This window comes from Oncorhynchus keta, chromosome 15 (assembly GCF_023373465.1).
Source record: "Oncorhynchus keta strain PuntledgeMale-10-30-2019 chromosome 15, Oket_V2, whole genome shotgun sequence".
Classification (NCBI taxonomy): domain Eukaryota; kingdom Metazoa; phylum Chordata; class Actinopteri; order Salmoniformes; family Salmonidae; genus Oncorhynchus; species Oncorhynchus keta.
The window spans coordinates 8936817-8957769 of NC_068435.1; the positions used below are offsets into that span (position 1 = coordinate 8936817).

General features: G+C 42.1%; 1 protein-coding gene and 1 long non-coding RNA gene across 3 annotated transcripts; both read left to right on the top strand.

Annotated features, from left to right (window-relative positions):
* The first annotated feature begins 541 nt into the window (after nucleotides 1–541).
* On the top strand, nucleotides 542–6286 carry LOC127907554 (uncharacterized). The gene is made up of 2 exons (XR_008064837.1): nucleotides 542–5162; nucleotides 5794–6286. It is a non-coding gene; the product is annotated as an uncharacterized LOC127907554 (long non-coding RNA).
* Nucleotides 6287–7474: 1188 nt separating this feature from the next.
* On the top strand, nucleotides 7475–20616 carry LOC127907555 (mucin-2-like). 2 transcript variants are annotated; one of them, XM_052463170.1, is made up of 8 exons: nucleotides 7475–7557; nucleotides 8016–8124; nucleotides 15876–16021; nucleotides 16486–17772; nucleotides 17854–18044; nucleotides 18272–18436; nucleotides 18650–18861; nucleotides 20333–20616. In XM_052463170.1, the coding sequence occupies exons 2-8, from the start codon at nucleotides 8031–8033 to the stop codon at nucleotides 20338–20340; spliced, it is 2103 nt and encodes a 700-aa protein (XP_052319130.1). In that variant the 5' UTR covers nucleotides 7475–7557; nucleotides 8016–8030; the 3' UTR covers nucleotides 20341–20616. The 2 variants fall into 2 exon arrangements, with proteins under 2 accessions (XP_052319130.1, XP_052319129.1); XM_052463169.1 differs by lacking the exon at nucleotides 20333–20616 and having other exon boundaries at nucleotides 18650–20312.
* The last annotated feature ends 337 nt before the right edge of the window (nucleotides 20617–20953 follow it).

The window sequence follows — 20953 nt, forward strand, 5'->3', positions numbered from 1 at the left end:
GCAGTACACTCGCACATCCGCAGTACACTCGCACACCCGCAGTACACTCGCACACCCGCAGTACACTCGCACACCCGTAGTACACTCGCACATCCGCAGTACACTCGCACACCCGCAGTACACTCGCACACCCGCAGTACACTCGCACACCCGCAGTACACTCGCACACCCGCAGTACACTCGCACACCCGCAGTACACTCGCACACCCGCAGTACACTCGCACACCCGCAGTACACTCGCACACCCGCAGTACACTCGCACACCCGCAGTACACTCGCACACCCGCAGTACACTCGCACACCCGCAGTACACTCGCACACCCGCAGTACACTCACACACCTGCAGTACACTATCACACCCACCATATACTAACACATCCGCTCTGAGGTATCTTATAAAAGCATAGTTTGCGTATATTTTTCCTCTCCCTGAATGTTGACACACAACTTAATTCAGTTTAAAAAAAAATAAATAATATATATATATGTATATATATATATATATATATATATATATATATATATATAATTTGAAGTGTGTGTGCGACTGCTGGGATTTCAGTTCTGTCTGCACAGGCAAGCTCCTACCTCTATGGGGCACTTCAGCCCTTGCCAATCTCTGGAGTGTTGCTAGCTGTGGGCCTGTGTAAAGGTTAGAACCAATCTAGGGGAGTGTTGTTGTTCGGCAGTGTAAGGCAAACTGGTCTTCAGGGCTGGGGTCAATTTGAATTGTAGACTGGTCAATTCAGAAAGTAAATTTGAATAATAATTTTAAACAATTTTAAATTACTTTTCAATAAACTGAGGAGTAGAAGCTATTTATTTCTAGTGTGTTTTAAAAATGTATTTCCTGAATTGACTGCCTTCAATTAAAATTGACCTCAGCCCTGTTGGATGTTAGATCTGCACAGAGGCAGTGTTGGAAGGTAAGCTGAACTCAGATCTGCCCTACGTCTCCCATGTTACTCTTAGGACGTGACCAGGCAGTTGACAAATCACAATGAGACTGCAAAAGAATAAGCTGACAGTGTGCTGTTGGTGGACAATCAGTTTGCTGGGACAGATATGAGAACGGGTTAATTGCAACCACGTTTATTCAGGGTGACTTGTGGTTGACCAGTTAAATGGACACTAGCTGATTCCCCTGGTATATTGGAATATGTTACAGTTGACAAATCAGGGTCATTGCTTTTGTTTAAACAATTACTTTAAACAGTTTCAGTCACTGTCTGGTGAGTCAAAGTATTTCAAGATGACATTTATGCCCTTAAAATCACATTTATAGACATTGATTTAACCAAGCCAAAATTTGACCCCGATTTTGGCACATCTGGATTTTCTCATCTGCGTCTGTGAAACGTCATCAAGCCAATGAAGTTGAAGGATAAAAGTGACGCTTGCAAGTCCTTGGTGCAATAATTTGTCTTTGGCTAGGTTGCGATTCTCTAGCCTCGTATTACCAAGCTGATTACTGCTGCGGAATCCGTGAAGCGAAACAGAATGTAAGCTTGCGAGACTTCCGGATGGTTGTACGAGGTTACCGATTCTCTACCCTTCTGTTGTACAACCTCCTGGTGTTCGAGGTTACCCTTTTCCAGAATTTTGCACTCGTTCATCCCGCTTCATGCAATTTAAAAGTATTGGATTGGTGCAACATAGCTGGAGGGTGTTTTCACCGTATTTCTGACACCAGTCCATCCTTTTAAATAAGGGGGGGTTGCACACTTTGGAAGAAGTTTAAAGAAAAATAATGTAGCTCTTGACTAAGGAATGCTTTTTAGGGGGCAAGTTTAGTTTCTTTGTTACATTTAACTCACTTCCTCTACTTTGAATTTACGTGCACGTGTTATGAGGTTGTCAGGGCAGATTTCAAGTTTTACTATGCCTTGGACTGAACTGACAGGTATTTTTTTTGCTATCAAAGGTGTTTTTAAATAGAGTAGTCGTGTGTCTCTTCAAATATGTATGAACCGAACTCTGATGTAGAACTTGTATAGAGGCATGTTTTGAGGTTGTTTTAGTTCAATTGTGAAGTAAGAGATCTTCGGGAGGTGGGCTCAGTGTGACGTCAGTTGTCATTAGCTGACATTTGACATGTTATACATGTGTCAGGGGTGTTCGACATAGGCTTAAACCGAGTTAGACACGCTTAGAACATTCCACTTTTGAAAATATTTTTTTTTTAATTGTTGTTGTTGCATTTATTACCTAGAATAAACAAACATTTCCTTTTTTAGATGCCCTGTAGTACACTTTAATTATGGTCAAAGGCTGGGTTCGTTCTGTTAGGCTGTATAGGTGCAATGTTTAGTGTGGTCTCTTTTTCACAATGAAACTGCCTAGTGCATCCAATATAATTTGCACGAAGTGATCGCTATAGAATCTCCATAACATTTGTTAGCACTTTGTGTATTTTAAAAGCCAATTTTTTGGGGGGTGAAAAGTGAAAATCTGGCACATTACCTTTGTAATACTGAACAAAAATATAAACCGGTCCATTTCTACGATTTTACTGATTTACAGTTAAAATAACTAAATCAGTCAATTGTAATAAATGAATTAGGCCCTACTCTATGGATTTCACATGACTAGGCAGGGGTGTAGCCATGGGTGGGCCTGGGAGGGCATAGACTCACTCACTTTATTACACTTGGGAGCCAGGCCCAGCCAATCAGAAATTAGTTTTTTCCCCATAAAAGGGATTTATTACAGACCGAAATAGCCCTCAATTTCATCAACTGTCCGGGTGGCTGATCTCAGACGATCCCGCTGGTGAAGAAGCCGGATGTGGTGGTCCTGGGCTGACGTGGTTACACGAGGTCTGCGTTTGGCAGGCCGGTTAGACGTACTGCCAAATTGTCTTATGGTAGAGAAATTTACATAACATTTTCTGTCAACAGCTCTGGTGGACATTACTGCAGTCAGCATGCCAATTGCACGCTCCCTCAACTTGAGACATCTGTGGCATTGTGCTGTTTGACTAAACTGCACATCTTAGAGTGGCCTATTATTGTCCCCAGCACAAGTTGCACCTGTGTAATGATTATGTTGTTTAATCAGCTTCTTGACATGTCAGGTGGATGGAATATCTTAGCAAAGGAGAAATGCTCACTAACAGGGATGTAATCACATTTGTGCACACAATTTGAGAGAAATAAGCTTTTTGTGTGTATGGAATATGTCTGGGATCTTTTATTTCAGCTCATGAAACATGAAACCAACACTCTTTACATGTTGGGTTTATATTTCCGTTCAGTATAATTAAAGTTGGATCACACCTTAAATGAATTGCACGTCAAAAAGCCTGCCAGATCATTTGATAAAGCCTTCACAAACATGGCACACATACATCAGGTTTATAAATGATTTACGAACTTGTTTTGTGTGTGTGTGTGTGTGTAACTGAAACACTTCACAAGGTGTAATGCCACCTAATCGTAGTTTATGAATGATTCATAAAGCCTTCATGTCTTCTGACCAAAATGGTGTGACTGTAGACTTTTGGGTGATCCAAACTTGTAACATTCAGGTTTAAGTTTCTTTTTTTTTAAGCAAACATTTCTGGGTGGTTGATACCGACAACAATAAATCCTTGATTTTTTTGTTGTTGTTAATATTGACAAAATAAGGAAAGTTTTTTTTTTTAGAAAACAATGTGTAAATACTTTCTTAATTATGTGAAATTGATATTTATGTGAGTAGTTAAAAGTAATTTATTATTTAGCCTACCCTTGTTAAAGAGGAGTTGTATTATCTTATCCTTGTTCACCAGCCAGTCTAGAGGCCTGGTAAGCATGCCTTTTTAAAACGTCATAGGTAAATGTTCATGTACATGTCTAAGTACTACTCCTGTTCCTACTTATTCTTGTACATTACTTTGATTTTTTTTCCATAGATGTCACCAGATTGAGGAAACAAGTTTGAACCATTAATCAAGAGAATGGTGGTAGACTCTATGTATGAGTCAATGCTCCTGTAGGTTGCTCTGCATCGGAAGCATCTGCTAAATGACTCAAATCTAAATCTATGTATGGTAATAGCCGTTTTGACGCTTTTGATATCATTTTGAATTTTACTTAATTCACTCTGGGTCATAAGTCTGATGGATCAATGCTGTTCTTACTACATTCCCCCTCTTAAATCAGTATTATTTTACAAAGAAAATGAAAGACAATGTTTGACATTACTGTAATGCACCAATACTCAATTAGAGTGGGCTGACATGAACCAACATAACAATGATGATACATTGTAAAATACTCAACATACTACAACTATTGTTATTATTATGTCCACCAATAGTTAGATTCTGTATGGTACATTTAACCTTTTGACCTTATATTACACTTAAATCATGCACATTTGTAGCCTACCTATTAAACCACTGCTGACCACTGCTCTCACGTGCAAGGACGGATAATATTGTGGATTTTTCTGTTCCTGTTCATGGAACAAACATTCTCAATGGTGTATGCTCCTCCCTTTTCTACTGTAACTAGAAAGATGGTTCGACCCACAATGTCTTCGGGATCATCATCTTCTATTAAAACTTAAGTGGTGTGATGTACTTGATGTGTGTGTGTGTAATTTGGTCCCATATTTTGTTGCTTCTTGAGTTCGAACCGGAACTCTTGACTAGCCTGCATGCAGTGACAGTGGTTAAAGTAGAGCATGACCCTCTTAAATACCTACCGTAAGTTGAAACTAAAACATTTTGATGACCGCTCAATTAGTTTGGAAACCTTCCCCTGTTTGTTGAAGTAAAAGATGTTGCCTGAAAGATTTGTGTTGTGGGTTTTTTTCTTGCTCATGTCCATTATATATATTTTTTAAACGGAACTATATCTTGAATTTTCTGTGGACCATTTATGCTAATTAGAATTTGTATGGACACTTATACAACTTTAAACTTTTGCATGGGCAGCTAGCTAGCTAAAGTTACATTTGGATTCGCTTTATATAGCCACTATAGTAGCCTTTATAGGTCTGTTTAAGAACCACCAGATTCTCTGCGATAACAAGCACGATCAACGATGCCGCTTCAACTGAATCTGGCCCGGGCTCGACCTCAGCTGTCACCACTGCAAGCTAGTTTACATGCTACTGCTTGCACCACCAGCTGTACGTTTGGACCCGGCGCATCAACCAACCAACACTACACGGTACCGGAGGATCTTGGCTGTGATAAACCCAATCGGATGATACTGGACAAATACCCATGTCGCCTTTACAATGGGGGAGAAAAAAACCCGACTTGTTTTCTTAGGAGTGACGTTAGAATACTCGTTAAAGGCTGATGTGGCTTTTTGTTTCCCCTAGTAGGACGTTTCCTTCGTCATCTGTCACTGTTCACTCATTTTATGATGAAGCAGTATTGCAATTGGAAACATGCCATTGAGTGAAACAAGGGCTTAATTTTCTTTAAAAGTCTAATGCAGCTGTTTTTGTGTCAATATCAAATCATTTATGGGTAACAATTTAGTGGTAAAAAAAAAGAAAAGAAAATGGCGTCCACCATTTTAATGTAGTCAACTGGGTGGTACTTCCAACTTCATTGGCTAGCATGTTCTCGCCTGCCTTCAGCCCTTGTGGACATGTATGTCACGTGTGCCAATGGTTCTTTTTGAGTCCTTTTCCCGCAAATGTTTTATTTTGAATTTATTTACTTACTTAGAAGTGCTTTAATATCTATTTATTCCTCTGCTGTGTTTTAGTTTACATCTTATTTAAGTGACTTCCTTTCCTTTGAATTGGGTAACCCCTTTTGAGTGTTTGTCTCCTTGTGTGAATGAGGGAATGAGTGTGTTCATTAGGGACCCGAGCCACTAACCCCACACCTGAGGCGTTTTTGGAGATAATGAACTGCCCCTGCACCAAGGCAGCTCTCAGACATGTTCAGCAGATTCAAGCAACGGGAGAGGCCAGGTGCCGTAGGCTATGCTCAGCCACACCACTACCGCCGTGTCTGGGGAGAGGAGACCGGATGAGTGTGATGAGCTGACCAGAAACAACCCTATTTGGGATGAAGAGCCAAACAAAGTTTTAGTGTGTATCGATGGTTTCCAATATGATGACCTTACTGATGATGCTTTCTCCAGATGTGGTCTGCGACGAAGAGGCTGCAAAGGCCTTGTCAACAGCATCGGAACCCCGTGATGTCGGCAACGAATGTTCCATGCCAAACAACTATGGTCTCTAGCGTGTATGTGGTGTGGGACTGTCCTTGTCCTGTTGCTTTTCGCCTGTAACACCCTTTTTAATACATATTAAAGAACCTTAAACACTGTCTGTGGTATTGGGATTGAAAGAACTTTGTTTTTGGACATGTATTTCCCATTGTTAGAGCTGTCAGTTGACTATATTGTCAACATAATACATCTTCATACATAATTTGAACACTAATTGGGCCTTCCACGTGCTAGTCAGAAGTGGAATAACTTTCCCATAAGTCCAACATGATTGTGTTAAAGTGCTTTAGAAGTCTGAGCAGTACTTCAACCAGTACTACTTGAGGTGGCTAACAGGTTAGTTTGCTTAACATTGACAATATGGTGAAACTAGCTACATTATCCACAATACGTTTGTAATTGTAAAAAAACAGACTTTATGGTTCTAAAGGTCGTGGTGAAACTGTCAACCGCCATAACATTTTCTTAGTTTCCGACTTGAAGGTTCGTTAAAGTGAAACTTCCCAGTCGGTCACTCCAAACTGCCATTAATGTAAATGCATCTGAGAAGTTGAATATAATTTTGGTAATCTTGACCTGAAGGTTTGTAGACAATGACTCCAATATCTACCATATTGAAACTAAATATAACATTTGAATATTCAAATTAATATTGAACTCAATGAAATACATAGTCAATTTGTGCATGACAAATTCAAGGTTATGGAATTCAAATTCAATTTCTGTTGGCACTGAAATCACTCCTATGCAACCGCCTGCCAACCACACCCATGCATCAAATGATGGCTGTCAGTAAATCTGTCAAATAAAATTGTATGTTGCCTTAAAGTAGGCAGAGTCAGTGGTTCCCAACCTGTTCCATTCCTGGCACCACCAAATCACTGACAAAACCTCTTGACAGCTATTCGCGGAGACGCGGAATGTTTTTAGCAGGAAAACTTGGCGATCAAATTTGGGTCAATTTTAGCAGTGAATGTAATACATTAAAGGCGTATTATTAATAATGATTTGTACTGTGCAACGTAATGTAAAATGTATTTAATACCATTAATTAAAACCCCCAACTGTTATTAATTTTTTGAGAAAAAAAGAAGCGGACGGGTTGAAAAGTACTAATTAGGCAAACGTGAAAAGTTAAATGACAAAACATGTTTATAAGTAGGCATACCAGCCTATTATTCCACTTTGTCAAAAAAAATTATGCACCGTGTGGATAATCTATATTTCTACAAGGGAAGGAACGTTTCCACCCTTTCTCAGGAAAACGAAAGTTATCAGAATGTACAGAACAACATGTCCATATCTTCGATAGACTTTCAGTATTGACACAGACAGAGATTTGACAGCGTGAAGAAGAGTCGACAAAACGGTAAGACGATGCTTATTGGGTGACAATCGAACAAATTAACATGTACAAGGTGAATGTATCTTTCTGTATGTTTCAATATTATTATGCAAAATATTTAAATTGTTTTGTGTTTTGTCGAAATGATGTTAAAGTTGTGGCGCAGCAGGTGTTAACATGATTCGTTGATTATCTTGGGGGTAAAACTGATGATCAAAAACAAATCCTTGTTCACAAGTAGTCTAGTTTGGTCAAATCCTGGTTGTCTCGATAGAAAAGTGAGAAACTGTTTTATACAGTTTTGCAGGTCATAGAAATGAATTCCAAATCAGTTACCTCAATATTCATTGTAAGTAGTTTTTCATAGGGCTAACCATATCTTTCGATGAGGCGTTGGCTAATTGAAAGTGAAAGCAATGCTGATCAGGCTGCTGAATCATATGAATGGTTTGTAATGATGGCGTGTTTTTGATTGCAAACAGATCGGCTACATCAAGATGAAGTGTCCTGGCTGTGGTTACCAAGTGGAAAGATCGTCAAAATTTTGCAGTGAATGCGGATTGAGGTTAGCTGCTCAAATTTGCACCACAGGTAATATATATATATATTTGTATTTTTTTATTTGTATTACTATTTTCAAGTATGTAATATATGAATGGCGGGGAATAAAGCTATGATATTTGGATGCTTACACTTAGCCCAAGATGTACTTTTAAGGAGCCTACAGTTGCTCGTTAAGGTCCAAGGACCATATGTTATTTTCAGGGGTAGACTGGCTCTGGCAGCCAAATAGAGCACCACAGTATGAGTCATAATACCCATAAAACCTAGCGGTCAAACAGGGAAATGGCTCCAATCATTTTCCACCATTCATTTTTCCCAAGAGGGATTTTAGAAACACCTAACATGAGGGCTGTTTTTCATGAAGGCATACCCTGGTGTGACTATTTGATAACCGTATAAATCTCTCACGGACAAGATGACTTTTATCAATATATTTGCCTGTATTTAGCCCCAACAAATTAAATGCTAATTAGCTGCTAATGGGGCTATCATAAAGAACTACAAATGCCATGATGATCTGGACGAGACTGTCAAATTGAGGTAAAGGTAAGAATGTCTGGATTAACCATCTAATGTTTGCTAAATGTAATAATGAAGAAATTGGCTACATTTATTTACATTTACAATTCTGTGAACTGTCTTGGGATATATTGATAAACGTCACCGTTTCCGAAAGAGATTTACATGTTTATCAAAACGTCATGCCAATGTTAGCCTACATGAAACAGAGCCCTTTTAAGTGTTATCAAAATCCAACATGGGAAAAGTGAATGGTGTAAAAACGAATGGAACCATTTCGCTGTTTATATGCTCACTGTTTGGGTCTGCATTTTTTTCCTATGACAACTGAGAAACTCGGGGCAGGATCAACTAGGGAATCACTTTAGCACCCACGTGCTGGGGTTGAGGATGGATGGAATGAAAGATTTGGGACAAGTAAATCGGGAAATGTAAACATGTCCAAGTTGTTAAGAATTTAGAAGTTGTGTAGTGTATGACCAGCATTAGACTATGCATTATAACAGGCTAGATTAACTAGATGTTATGCAACCGCACCATTTTAGTAGGCTCAACCTGAACTCAGGGTAGATGTAACATAGTAAACGTAAAATGGTATGAAATGAAATGATACGTTTCATATGGTGTGTATTAATTTATGGCTGTCCATCATCCATTTCATATGAAATGTTACAAATTGCAATTCTTGCAATACCTTATGCATTTGCTAAACGTATGATATGTTATGAATTCCCAATTTGTTGTAGCTAACATTAGCTAGGTGGCTAATGCAAAAATTAGCAAAGTGGCTAACATTAGGTAGGTGGCTAACGTTAGCTAAGCAAGGGGTTCGGGTTAGGGGTTCAGGTTATGTTTAGGGGAAGAGTTACCAAACATGCTAAGTAGTTGCAAAGTAGTTAAAAAGTACTTCCAAAGTTACTTATTAGCTAAAATGCTAAAGTTGTCCATGATGAGATTCAAACGTGCAACCTTTGGTTTGCTAGACCCTACTAGATTTTGCCTTAAGTAAACTTCTGTCTTATGTAACCATAGCAAACGTAACGTAACATACCAATTTGAGTACTCAGATTTACATTTACTATATTACGTCTAGTCTATGAGACTAGGCTGGTAGGCTCGGTTAATTATTGTTGTTTTATTATACTGAACAAAAATATGAACGCAACATGCAACAATTTCAAAGATTTTACTGAGTTAAAGTTCATATAAGTCAATTGAAATAAATTCATTAGTCCCTAATCTATGGATTTCACATATCTGGGAATACAGATATGCATCTGTTGGTCACATACTTTTTTTTAAAGGTATGGGCGTGGATCAGAAAACCAGTCGGTATCTGGTGTGACCACCATTTTCCTAATGCAGTGCAACATATCTCCTTCGCATAGAGTTGATCAGGCTGTTGCTTGTGGCCTGTGGAATATTGTCCCACTCGGCTTCAATGGCTATGTGAAGTTGCTGGATTTTGGCGGAGAACTGGAACTGTGGTACACGTCGATCCAGAGCATTCCAAACATGCTCAATGTGTGACATGTCTGGTGAGTTTGAAGGCCGTGGAAAAACTGGGACATTTTCAGCTTCCAGGAATTGTGTACAGATTCTTGCGACATGGGGCCGTGCCCTCTACCATGCTGAAGCATGAGGCGGTGGATGATGGCACGACAACGGGCCTCAGGATCTCATCACGGTATCTCTGCATTCAAATTGCCATCGATAAAATGCAATTGTGTTCGTTGTCCATAGCTTATGCCTGCCCATACCATAAACCCCGCTGCCACCATGGGGCACTGTGTTCGCAACGTTAACATCAGCAAACCGCTCGCCCACCCAATACGTGGTCTGCAGTTTTGAGGCCGGTTGGACGTACTGCCAAATTCCTTTAGTAATCATGTGGCATTGTGTTGTGTGAGAGAACTGCACATATTAGATTGGCCTTTTATTGTCCCCAGCACAAGGTGCACATGTGTATTGATCATGCTGTTTAATCAGCTTGATATGCCACACCTGTCAGGTGCCACACCTGTCAGGTCGGATTATCTTGGTAAGGGAGAAATGTTCACTAACAGATGTACACACATTTGTGCACAACATTTGAGAGAAATACATTTTTTGTGCGTATGAAACATTTGTGGGATTTTTTATTTCAGCTCATGAAACATTACGTGTTGCAATTTATATTTTGAAGAATGTTATTCTATTTAAAATGCTGAATTTAAAACAGCATACTCCGTACAGAAAGGGTTCTCAAAGTGTGGTCAGTACTTCAAGGGATCAAAGGCCAGACTAATAATATATATATGAAATAATTGACAAAATATTTTTTACATTTTAATTTCAGAAGTAAATATTACTAACAACAAATGATTAAACACATTTTGGCCAAGGTATTCGTGGAATAAATATAGAGGGTGCAATAAAATACAATGTAATATTATTTGTTACAATGTATGTTCTTAACCCTGGGCAACATGGACCTGGGAGGCTCACAGGCACAACCCAAAGGCACAACGTTGCAAGACTTCCGGGGAAGCTTGTGAAACAGACCAAGCAGACCAAGCAGACCAGGGGAAGCTTGTGAAACAGACCAAGCAGACCAGGGGAAGCTTGTGAAACAGACCAAGCAGACCAGGGGATGCTTGTGAAACAGACCAAACAGACCAGGGGATGCTTGTGAAACAGACCAAGCAGACCAGGGGATGCTTGTGAAACAGACCAAGCAGACCAGGGGATGCTTGTGAAACAGACCAAGCAGACCAGGGGATGCTTGTGAAACAGACCAAGCAGACCAGGGGATGCTTGTGAAACAGACCAAACAGACCAAGCAGACCAAACAGACCAGGCCTTGATTTGGGGTTTGAGAAGTAAATGAGAGATGAGAAACATTATTCCTTAGTTGTTCATTTTCTCAAAATCTTTAAGGTCTTAAGTAGTCGAACATGTTATTACTCCAACCTCATGAAAGTGACAAAATGACACGTTTTAATTTTAGTCAAAAACAAATTTATATCGAGTGCCTTTGATTTGACGGCATGTACAATTTCTCTGCCAAATGACAAAACCTAAAGAATTGCAGGAAATTAGCTTGAAAACTTGCTAATTTTCCCTCTAATGCCAAGAGGCGGGGCTTTAAAACGTTCTTTCCCAAATCCCTGAGAAATGGTTCATCCGGCTAAGCACTGCAGAAGTCATAGTAAAACTCCTTGTAGGCAATATTTATCTCACTTGAGTTTTGTTCCTATTATGAGAGGGGGTTAATTTCCTATCACAAAAAAAGGGTCCTGGCCCCACAAGTTTGAGCAGGTCCTGCGCCAGAGAAAATCAGTTGGTCAGGCATTTAAACTCCATGGTCGGGCCCCAGCCTCCTTTTAAGGAGATGTAAAAAATACAATTCATACAAATGGGTTGGGGTTTGAATTCAAATTTCAATTGTTATAGAGCATTTAAAACCTGTAATAACATCATCCATAACCAGGACCATGTTTCACGTGTTGACGTGGCCTGTTGACGATCACTAGGCTTCCTCATTAACCCTACATTGATCTCTTAACTCCAGCGCCGTTATATTTCTATCATGCATGGCCTACTGCATGAAATTGCGAAATACAGTAAGATTTCAATGAAATTCGAATGCTTTTACTAACAACACTCCTCTAAGCTGTTCATATTGAAATCTCTTTATAATAGGCTAATGCACATCTTTGTTCGCATTTGCAGACCAAGGCTAGATGAATTCAGACAGTAATTAAATAGATTGGGAAGCATCCAATATAGAATTGCCTCTATACATCTTCCTACTTCACAAAATGTTTAAAAAAAATAACAGGCCCGTTTTTACCACATTCTTGCTGACTGTCGAGTCTACTTCCTCTCCCCCTCTGGCGCTCGTTATCACCAGTTTACTTATTATTACACCCAGTATTAGTTCAGTTTGTGTTTCATGTTTATACGCTACTCATGTTTGTTATATTGTTCGATGTTCCGTTTATTATTGAACTCAACACCTGCACTTGCTTTCCAACTCCCAGCGGATACATTACAGAATACTGCCTCAACAAATGGAAGCAACAGGGATTTATTTGAATTTCATTAAAAAAAATTCTGGTGACGTCGGGTCCAAGGGCCACTATCACAGCACCGGGGATGCCTCAGCTGGCTCGTCAGGCTTCCCGTACCTCAGCTGGCTCGTCAGGCTTCCCGTACCTCAGCTGGCTCGTCAGGCTTCCCGTACCTCAGCAGGCTCGTCAGACTTCCCGTACCTCAGCTGGCTCGTCAGGCTTCCCGTACCTCAGCAGGCTCGTCAGGCTTCCCGTACCTCAGCAGGCTCGTCAGGCTTCCCGTACCTCAGCAGGCTCGTCAGGCTTCCCGTACCTCAGCAGGCTCGTCAGGCTTTCCCGTACCTCAGCAGGCTCGTCAGGCTTTCCCGTACCTCAGCAGGCTCGTCAGGCTTCCCGTACCTCAGCAGGCTCGTCAGGCTTCCCGTACCTCAGCAGGCTCGTCAGGCTTCCCGTACCTCAGCAGGCTCGTCAGGCTTCCCGTACCTCAGCAGGCTCGTCAGGCTTCCCGTACCTCAGCAGGCTCGTCAGGCTTCCCGTACCTCAGCAGGCTCGTCAGGCTTCCCGTACCTCAGCAGGCTCGTCAGGCTTCCCGTACCTCAGCAGGCTCGTCAGGCTTCCCGTACCTCAGCAGGCTCGTCAGGCTTCCCGTACCTCAGCAGGCTCGTCAGGCTTCCCGTACCTCAGCAGGCTCGTCAGGCTTCCCGTACCTCAGCAGGCTCGTCAGGCTTCCCGTACCTCAGCAGGCTCGTCAGGCTTCCCGTACCTCAGCAGGCTCGTCAGGCTTCCCGTACCTCAGCAGGCTCGTCAGGCTTCCCGTACCTCAGCAGGCTCGTCAGGCTTCCCGTACCTCAGCAGGCTCGTCAGGCTTCCCGTACCTCAGCAGGCTCGTCAGGCTTCCCGTACCTCAGCAGGCTCGTCAGGCTTCCCGTACCTCAGCAGGCTCGTCAGGCTTCCCGTACCTCAGCAGGCTCGTCAGGCTTCCCGTACCTCAGCAGGCTCGTCAGGCTTCCCGTACCTCAGCAGGCTCGTCAGGCTTCCCGTACCTCAGCAGGCTCGTCAGGCTTCCCGTACCTCAGCAGGCTCCCGCGCCTCAGCCGACTCGTCAGGTTCTCAGGCCTTGGTTGGCTCGTCAGACTTTCCGTACCTCAGCTGGCTCGTCAGACTTTCCGTACCTCAGCTGGCTCGTCAGACTTTCCGTACCTCAGCTGGCTCGTCAGGCTTCCCTTACCTCAGCTGGCTCGTCAGGCTTTCCCGTACCTCAGCAGGCTCCCGCGCCTCAGCCGACTCGTCAGGTTCTCAGGCCTTGGTTGGCTCGTCAGGCTTCCATTGACGAGGCTACCGGGAATGCCTCAGCAGGCTCCCGCGCCTCAGCCGACTCAACAGTCTCCCGCTCCTCTGCCGGCTCGAGGCGACCTGCCTGGTCCTCGGGACTGTTCCTCTGGTCGGCGCCCTGCGGCTGGAGCCGTGCGTCAGAGAGGGGGTACTGTCACGTCTACTCTACTCCCTCTCCGCCGGTCGACGTCACCAGTTTAATCATTATTACGCACACCTGCCACCATCGTTACGCGCACCTGCGCCACATGAGACTCACCTGGACTCCATCACTTCTATGATTACTTCTCCTATATATGTCACTCCCTTTGGTTCTTTCCCCAGGCAGTATTAGTTCAGTTTTATGTTTCATGTTTATACTCTACTCGTGTTTTGTTATATTGTTCTCTGTTCCCTTTATTAAACTCACCATCTGCACTCGCTTTCCGACTCCCAGCGTATACGTTACACCGACATGAGCCTTTTATACCTCCCATGTGTATGCCGGCACCACCTTTGACGAGTGTGCGATGTGGATGGGCGTCTATTTTAATAAATCCATATATGTATGTGTGTGTGTGTGTGTGTGTGTGTGTGTGTGTACACACTATATCATAAAGAAACCCATTCTTTAGTTTAGGCAGGTCCTAAGAAACACAAGACTTAATATAAAATAAAAATTGGGAATATTTTGAGTTCAACTATGTTGCTTGTCTGTGCAGCCTAGGCTGTGCCATGCAAATCAAATCAAAAGTTCTTATTTTGTTCATTTTAAACTGACTATACACACTTACATTCTCCTGCGCTGATCACAGTCAACACACCCCTACAGTTATAGTAATATTTAATATAATGTAATACAATCATCTAGCGGAATAACATAGAAATAACTTGTGTCACCGGCTGTGTGGAACCGCTGTCAAAAATGTGGTATTTATCACACCGTGCGCTTACCAGTTATTTTAATAAATCCATTGAATATACGCAATCACAAAGAAATCAGTTATTAATTTGTCCTAAGAAACATTATGTTACTAATAAAATGAACTCTGAGGGCTAGCCGCATTGCCATGATCGCCAGCAACTAAGCAGTGGTTTTGACGAGTGGAGTTTCAGCGCCCCTCGTTGCAGAAGATGATGCATTCTTTTTAAACCAATGTCTAGTATCCATTTTGAAGGTAGCCATGGTCACTGATCACCGAGGCACACTGTTGTGTTTAACTAACGCTCCCCCCGCTGCTAATTTGAACTGGCGGTAAAAAGAGACGTGACTTCATGATGCATATCATCGATCTCAAACCCTGTCAGTCATAATTACCTGAGCCATATTTAATTTAACAATACAATTTTTTTTTTTAGGTAATTTAAACATTAAATGGCCTATACCATACATAAATCAGTGTTATGCCTAAACATATATCTCATTATTATTATACATTTTTGGGGATGGGCCAGGAGGTAGATAGGGCAGGCCAGGCCCCCTAAGGCCCACTCATAATGCCGGCCATGAGTTTGAGAACCACTGCTGCCAGGAGTATGCATCCCGTATCCTTGGGATGTCCCTACCCTAAACCCTAACCTTAACCCCTACCCTTAACCTTACCCTAAACTTGTTTTTAAATTACTCACAATTGCTGCCGTTAAGTCACCTTAACCTTTTTTGCATTTCAACTTTAATGGGGTGATGTCCGAATTGGATGCCCCCAAGGATCCCGTTTTAGCATGCACACCCATGCAGGAGCTGCTTCTGATCACGTGACCTTACCCAGAAAGGCCCTGTGTATACAGCATTGTCCAGGACAAGGAAGCAAATCAGTAAAAGGTCGGAATGGTTTGCATGTCTCTATCACACGTAGTTAATGTGGATCTAAATGACTTTACCCTCCATGTCAGGTGGGACCACTTCAGAGCATCAAACATCTGTGGTCCGTGAAGCAGAGCCCCAGACGGAGGCTGCGCCACTGACGTGGGCAGGGAACAAGACCGACGCGCCTACGAAACACTCCAGTGAAGAACCAGGGGGCAATGTCAAGAAAAAGGTCCCAAATCTCCACTAGAATATAGAGCATATGCAGAGTCAGGATTGTTTTACATACCGGTAGTTCAAAATTCGGTAACACTTTACTTAAAGCAGACGGGTATGATGTTTCAGTTCCTGTTATGAGCACTCATACGCCTTTTATAATGTCATCTTATTAAAAAGGCTTCTAATATTTTTTTTTTTAACCTCTTTTTAAATGACTCAAGAGTTGTTGTTAAGTCAGAGTATCATTATTATGAGGCGATAAGAGATTTACAAATATATATTTGTTTAAACAGAACCAGTCACACTTTCAATTTGTGCCGTTAGGATGTGACCAGACGTGGGTTTTTAAGTCAAGGGAACCCAGTGAAATTAGCATGGAATGGGAACGCTTTAATGGGCAGGGCTTATGAATCAGAAATGCTGATCCTTAATTATTTATGTGTTAAAAGGCTTCATTTTTGTATACATTGTTCATAGAGTGGAGGCTCTTCCAGCGCTATTGAGCTGAGCACTGACACACGTCAAGAGAAAGATGAGTTGTCTGGCAGTGAGAGCTCTACTTCAGCGGTGGATGACCCTCCTGTCAACACCGCCACACCTACTGGCCCTCCTGTCAACACCGCCACACCTACTGACCCTCCTGTCAACACCGCCACACCTACTGACCCTCCTGTCAACACCGCCACACCTACTGGCCCTCCTGTCAACACCGCCACACCTACTGGCCCTCCTGTCAACACCGCCACACCTACTGACCCTCCTGTCAACACCGCCACACCTACTGGCCCTCCTGTCAACACCGCCACACCTACTGGCCCTCCTGTCAACACCGCCACACCTACTGACCCTCCTGTCAACACCGCCACACCTACTGGCCCTCCTGTCAACACCGCCACACCTACTGGCCCTCCTGTCAACACCGCCACACCTACTGGCCCTCCTGTCAACACCGCCACACCTACTGGCCCTCCTGTCAACACCGCCACACCTACTGGCCCTCCTGTCAACACCGCCACACCTACTGGCCCTCCTGTCAACACCGCCACACCTACTGGCCCTCCTGTCAACACCGCCACACCTACTGGCCCTCCAACCATGCCTATAGCATCTCCAAACCCATCCCCACACCAGACACTGCCAGAAGACCAGGTCAAGGGTCCATCGAAGGCAAACGTAGACGCACCAGTGAATGAGCCAAACCAACCTAGTCCTACATCAGTCACACAGGCCTCATCCACACCCGAGACAGCTGATCAGAACACAGGAGGACGTGCCTCAGACCCAACTCAACCAGCCAGTAAACTCTTGGATAAGGAAGACCTGAAGGGGACGTCACACGGGTCAACGGAGCCATCAAAAAGCCTTGATGGTAAAGGTAACACAGAGGTTAGAGTTCTAAATGAACTGAAGACCTCTAGTAACCAGACCGACGAGAATATAACAAATGAAGCAAACTCAAAGAAGTGTGTTGACCAATCCCAAGTATCCCTTGGTGATCAGAGGGGTTCTGACCCAACAGATGAGCCAAACACTAGTCAAACACAATCTACTAGTCCAGCTCCCTCAGTAACACAGGAGGTGCCTGAGAAGACATCTAAGAGAAAAGAACAGAACAGAACAGAACCTGCCTCAGGTCCAAATCAATCAGTAGGGCAGTTGTCATATAAAGACGCTCTGGTGGGGACCTCTCAGGAGACGGGAGATCTGAGCAGGAAAAATGAAGCAAACTCACAGAACTTTGTTTTTGGATCCCACAAGGCAGAGGTAATACATATATTTATATTCTGTTATTATTCAGCATGTGGAATGAACTGTTTTTGTATTAACATTTTTGTGCTTAATTAGGCTAATGACAAGCCTCAAGAATCAAGACAAATGGCTTCCAAGCCAAACAAGGAACCAGAGATGCTGAGTAATACAGGTGGTGGTGATACCTCCAAGACATCGACTATTGACGCCACAGTTGCAGGGAAAGATCTGCCTCCGAACCAACGTAATGAATACTGCTTCCAACATCAGCCACTGCCACCTCAGCTGTAAGTTCAGTATAGTGAATCAGGTCTGTCTTATGTTTGAATGTATGTTTCCTGTCACAGGGGAGGGACTAGTGTAACTATCCTGGACCAGTATTTTTTTTTGGTGCAAGAATATCATAACATTTAACAGCAGAAAAAGTATATAATGTAAATTGAAATAATTTTGAGTCAGTTATATATTGGAAATAAAATGAAACATTTTCTCTTGTTACTTTTCTTCCAAAAAGGCCACCAAGAACACAACAGGTCCCTAGGAGTGATGACCTCACCATCTATTTCCATGCTGTCATTTCCAAAGACTTCAAACTGAACTCAACTGACCGGATATTCTTAAGATCTGGAAGTCTTTTTGGATCTTGGGACATAGATGGCCCAGAAATGTTTGTCACCCGGTATGGTCTTTAATTCAAATAATGTAATTGTGTGTAGAAGGATATTAGTATAGCCTGAATACATTACTGAAATACCTCACTGTCATTGATAAAAATTATAACCTTTTTAACTGATAACAATTTCAAGATGGATGTTTAGACTAGTTGTACATTATCTTCATTCAACTTATATCAACATGATATTTAGTCACATATTTTCTGTTGTTTCCACAGAGATTTGGGGAAAGATATAGTCCTTGTTGCAGGACGAATGGTGATTCCCGACAGGAGTAAGATTCGCTCCATACCCTATAAATATTTTGTTTATAGTAAGTGGAATGGGAAGCACTATGATCACGGTACATATGAGCACATCTACCAGACAAACTCCAGGTATATTGTCAACAGGTGCCTGTCCATCAATCAAGATCTTTTGACACATGAAGGTACAGTTGAGTGTCTAATTCCAAATACTGCACTTGTAATTCCAACACATTTTTGTTGAGATAAGGTTAGACCAGGGGTGGGCAACTGCCGGCCTGCGGCCCCTTTTGAAGTCCCTTGGATATATATATCCTAAACTTATTTGGGGGGAATTCAGTCGGGGTCTCAATTTACTGATGCAAGTGAAAATAGTAGAATACACAAGGTGCAATTTTGAAATGTGGTTGTGTATCAGCAGTTTTTCTCTTATGGCAGTCACTGATAGTCAGTCAATTAGCCAATGTCAGCAAAAACAAATGTCTTGCTAAGTTAGTTTAGCGGCCATCTATCATGGTCGAATTGATTTAGTGACAAAATGAGTAGAATTGCATGTAATTTGTTATTTTCTACATTGTAGAATAATAGTGAAGACATCAAAACTATGAAATAACACCTATGGGATCATGTAGTAACCAAAAAAGTGTTCAAAGTAGCCACACTTTGCCTTGATGACAGCTTTGCACACTCTTGGCATTCTCTCAACCAGCTTCATGAGGTAGTCACCTGGAATGCATTTCAATTAACAGTTGTGCCTCGTTAAAAGTTCATTTGTGGAATTTATTTCTTCCTTAATGCGTTTGAGCCAATCAGTTGTGTTGTGACAAGGTAGGGGTGGTATACAGAAGTTAGCCCTATTTGGTAAAATACCAAGTCCATATTATGGCAAGAACAGCTCAATAGTTTTTTAATTTAACCTTTATTTAACTAGGCAAGTCAGTTAAGAACAAATTGTTATTTACAATGATGGCCTAACCCGGACGACGCTGGGCCAATTGTACGCCGCCCTATGGGACTCCCAATCACGACCGGTTGTGATACAGCCTGGAATTGAACCAGGGTCGTTAGTGACGCCTCTAGCACTGAGATGCAGTGCCTTAGAACGCTGCGCCACTCGGGATCAAAGAGAAACGACCCTCCATCACTTTTTTATGACATGAATGTCAGTCAATCCGGAAAATTAATGTGCAGTCGCTCTCATGAGGCCTGCCACAGGAACTGCACCTCAGATTGCAGCCCAAATAAATGCTTCACAGAGTTCAAGTAACAGACACACCTCAACATCAACTGTTCAGTGGAGGCTCCTTGAATCAGACGTTTATGGTCGATTTGCTACAATGAAACCACTACTAGAGGACACCAATAGGAAGATACTTTCTTGGGCCAAGAAACACGAGCAATGGACATTAGATCGGTGGAAATCTGTCCTTTGGTCTGATGAGTCCAAATGTGAGATTTTTGTTTCCAACACGTGTAGTTCCCACCCGTGAAGCATGGGTAGGAAGTGTGGAGTGGAGTGCTTTGTTGGTGACACTGTGTGATTTATTTACAATTCAAGGCACACTTTTAACCAGCATGGCTACCACAGCATTCTGCAGCGATTACACCATCCCATCTGGATTGTGCTTAGTGGGACTATTATTTGTTTTTCAACAGGACAATGACCAACACACCACGAGCTGTGTAAGGGCTATTTGACCAAGAAGGAGAGTGATGGAGTGCTGCATCAAATGACCTGGCCTCCACAATCACCCAACCTCAACCCAGTTGAGATGATTTGGGGTGAGTTCAACAGCAGAGTGAAGGAAAGCAGCCAACAAGTGCTCAGCATATGTGGGAACTCCTTCAAGACTGTTGGAAAAGTATTCCTCATGAAGGTGGTTGTGCAAAGCTGTCATCAAGGCAAAGTGTGGCTATTTTGAAGAATCTAAAATATATTTTGATTTGTTTACTTTTTTGGTTACAACATGATATGATATATATATATATATATATATATATATATATATATATATATATGTATGTGTTATTTCATAGTTTTGATGTCTTCACTATTATTCTACAATGTAGGAAATAGTAAAAAATAAAGAAAAACCCTGGAATTAGTAGGTGTGTCCAATCTTTTGACTGGTACTGGTAAATAAATAAAGGTGACATTCTGTACTGTCGCCTCATATATAAAACATTTGGCCTCATATCCAAAATGCTGGAATATAGAGCCAAATTAAACTTTTTAGCTAGCGTCCAAATAAAATAAGTTGGAGTGTATTTTAACGA

Bases quoted from the DNA above. Each gene is read 5' to 3' on its own strand.
- LOC127907555 (XM_052463169.1), top strand. From the start codon at position 8,031: ATGAAGTGTCCTGGCTGTGGTTACCAAGTGGAAAGATCGTCAAAATTT. The intron at 8,125-15,875 runs GTAATATATATA...CCTCCATGTCAG, and splicing joins TGCTCAAATTTGCACCACAG to GTGGGACCACTTCAGAGCAT. The intron at 16,022-16,485 runs GTCCCAAATCTC...CATTGTTCATAG, and splicing joins GGGGCAATGTCAAGAAAAAG to AGTGGAGGCTCTTCCAGCGC.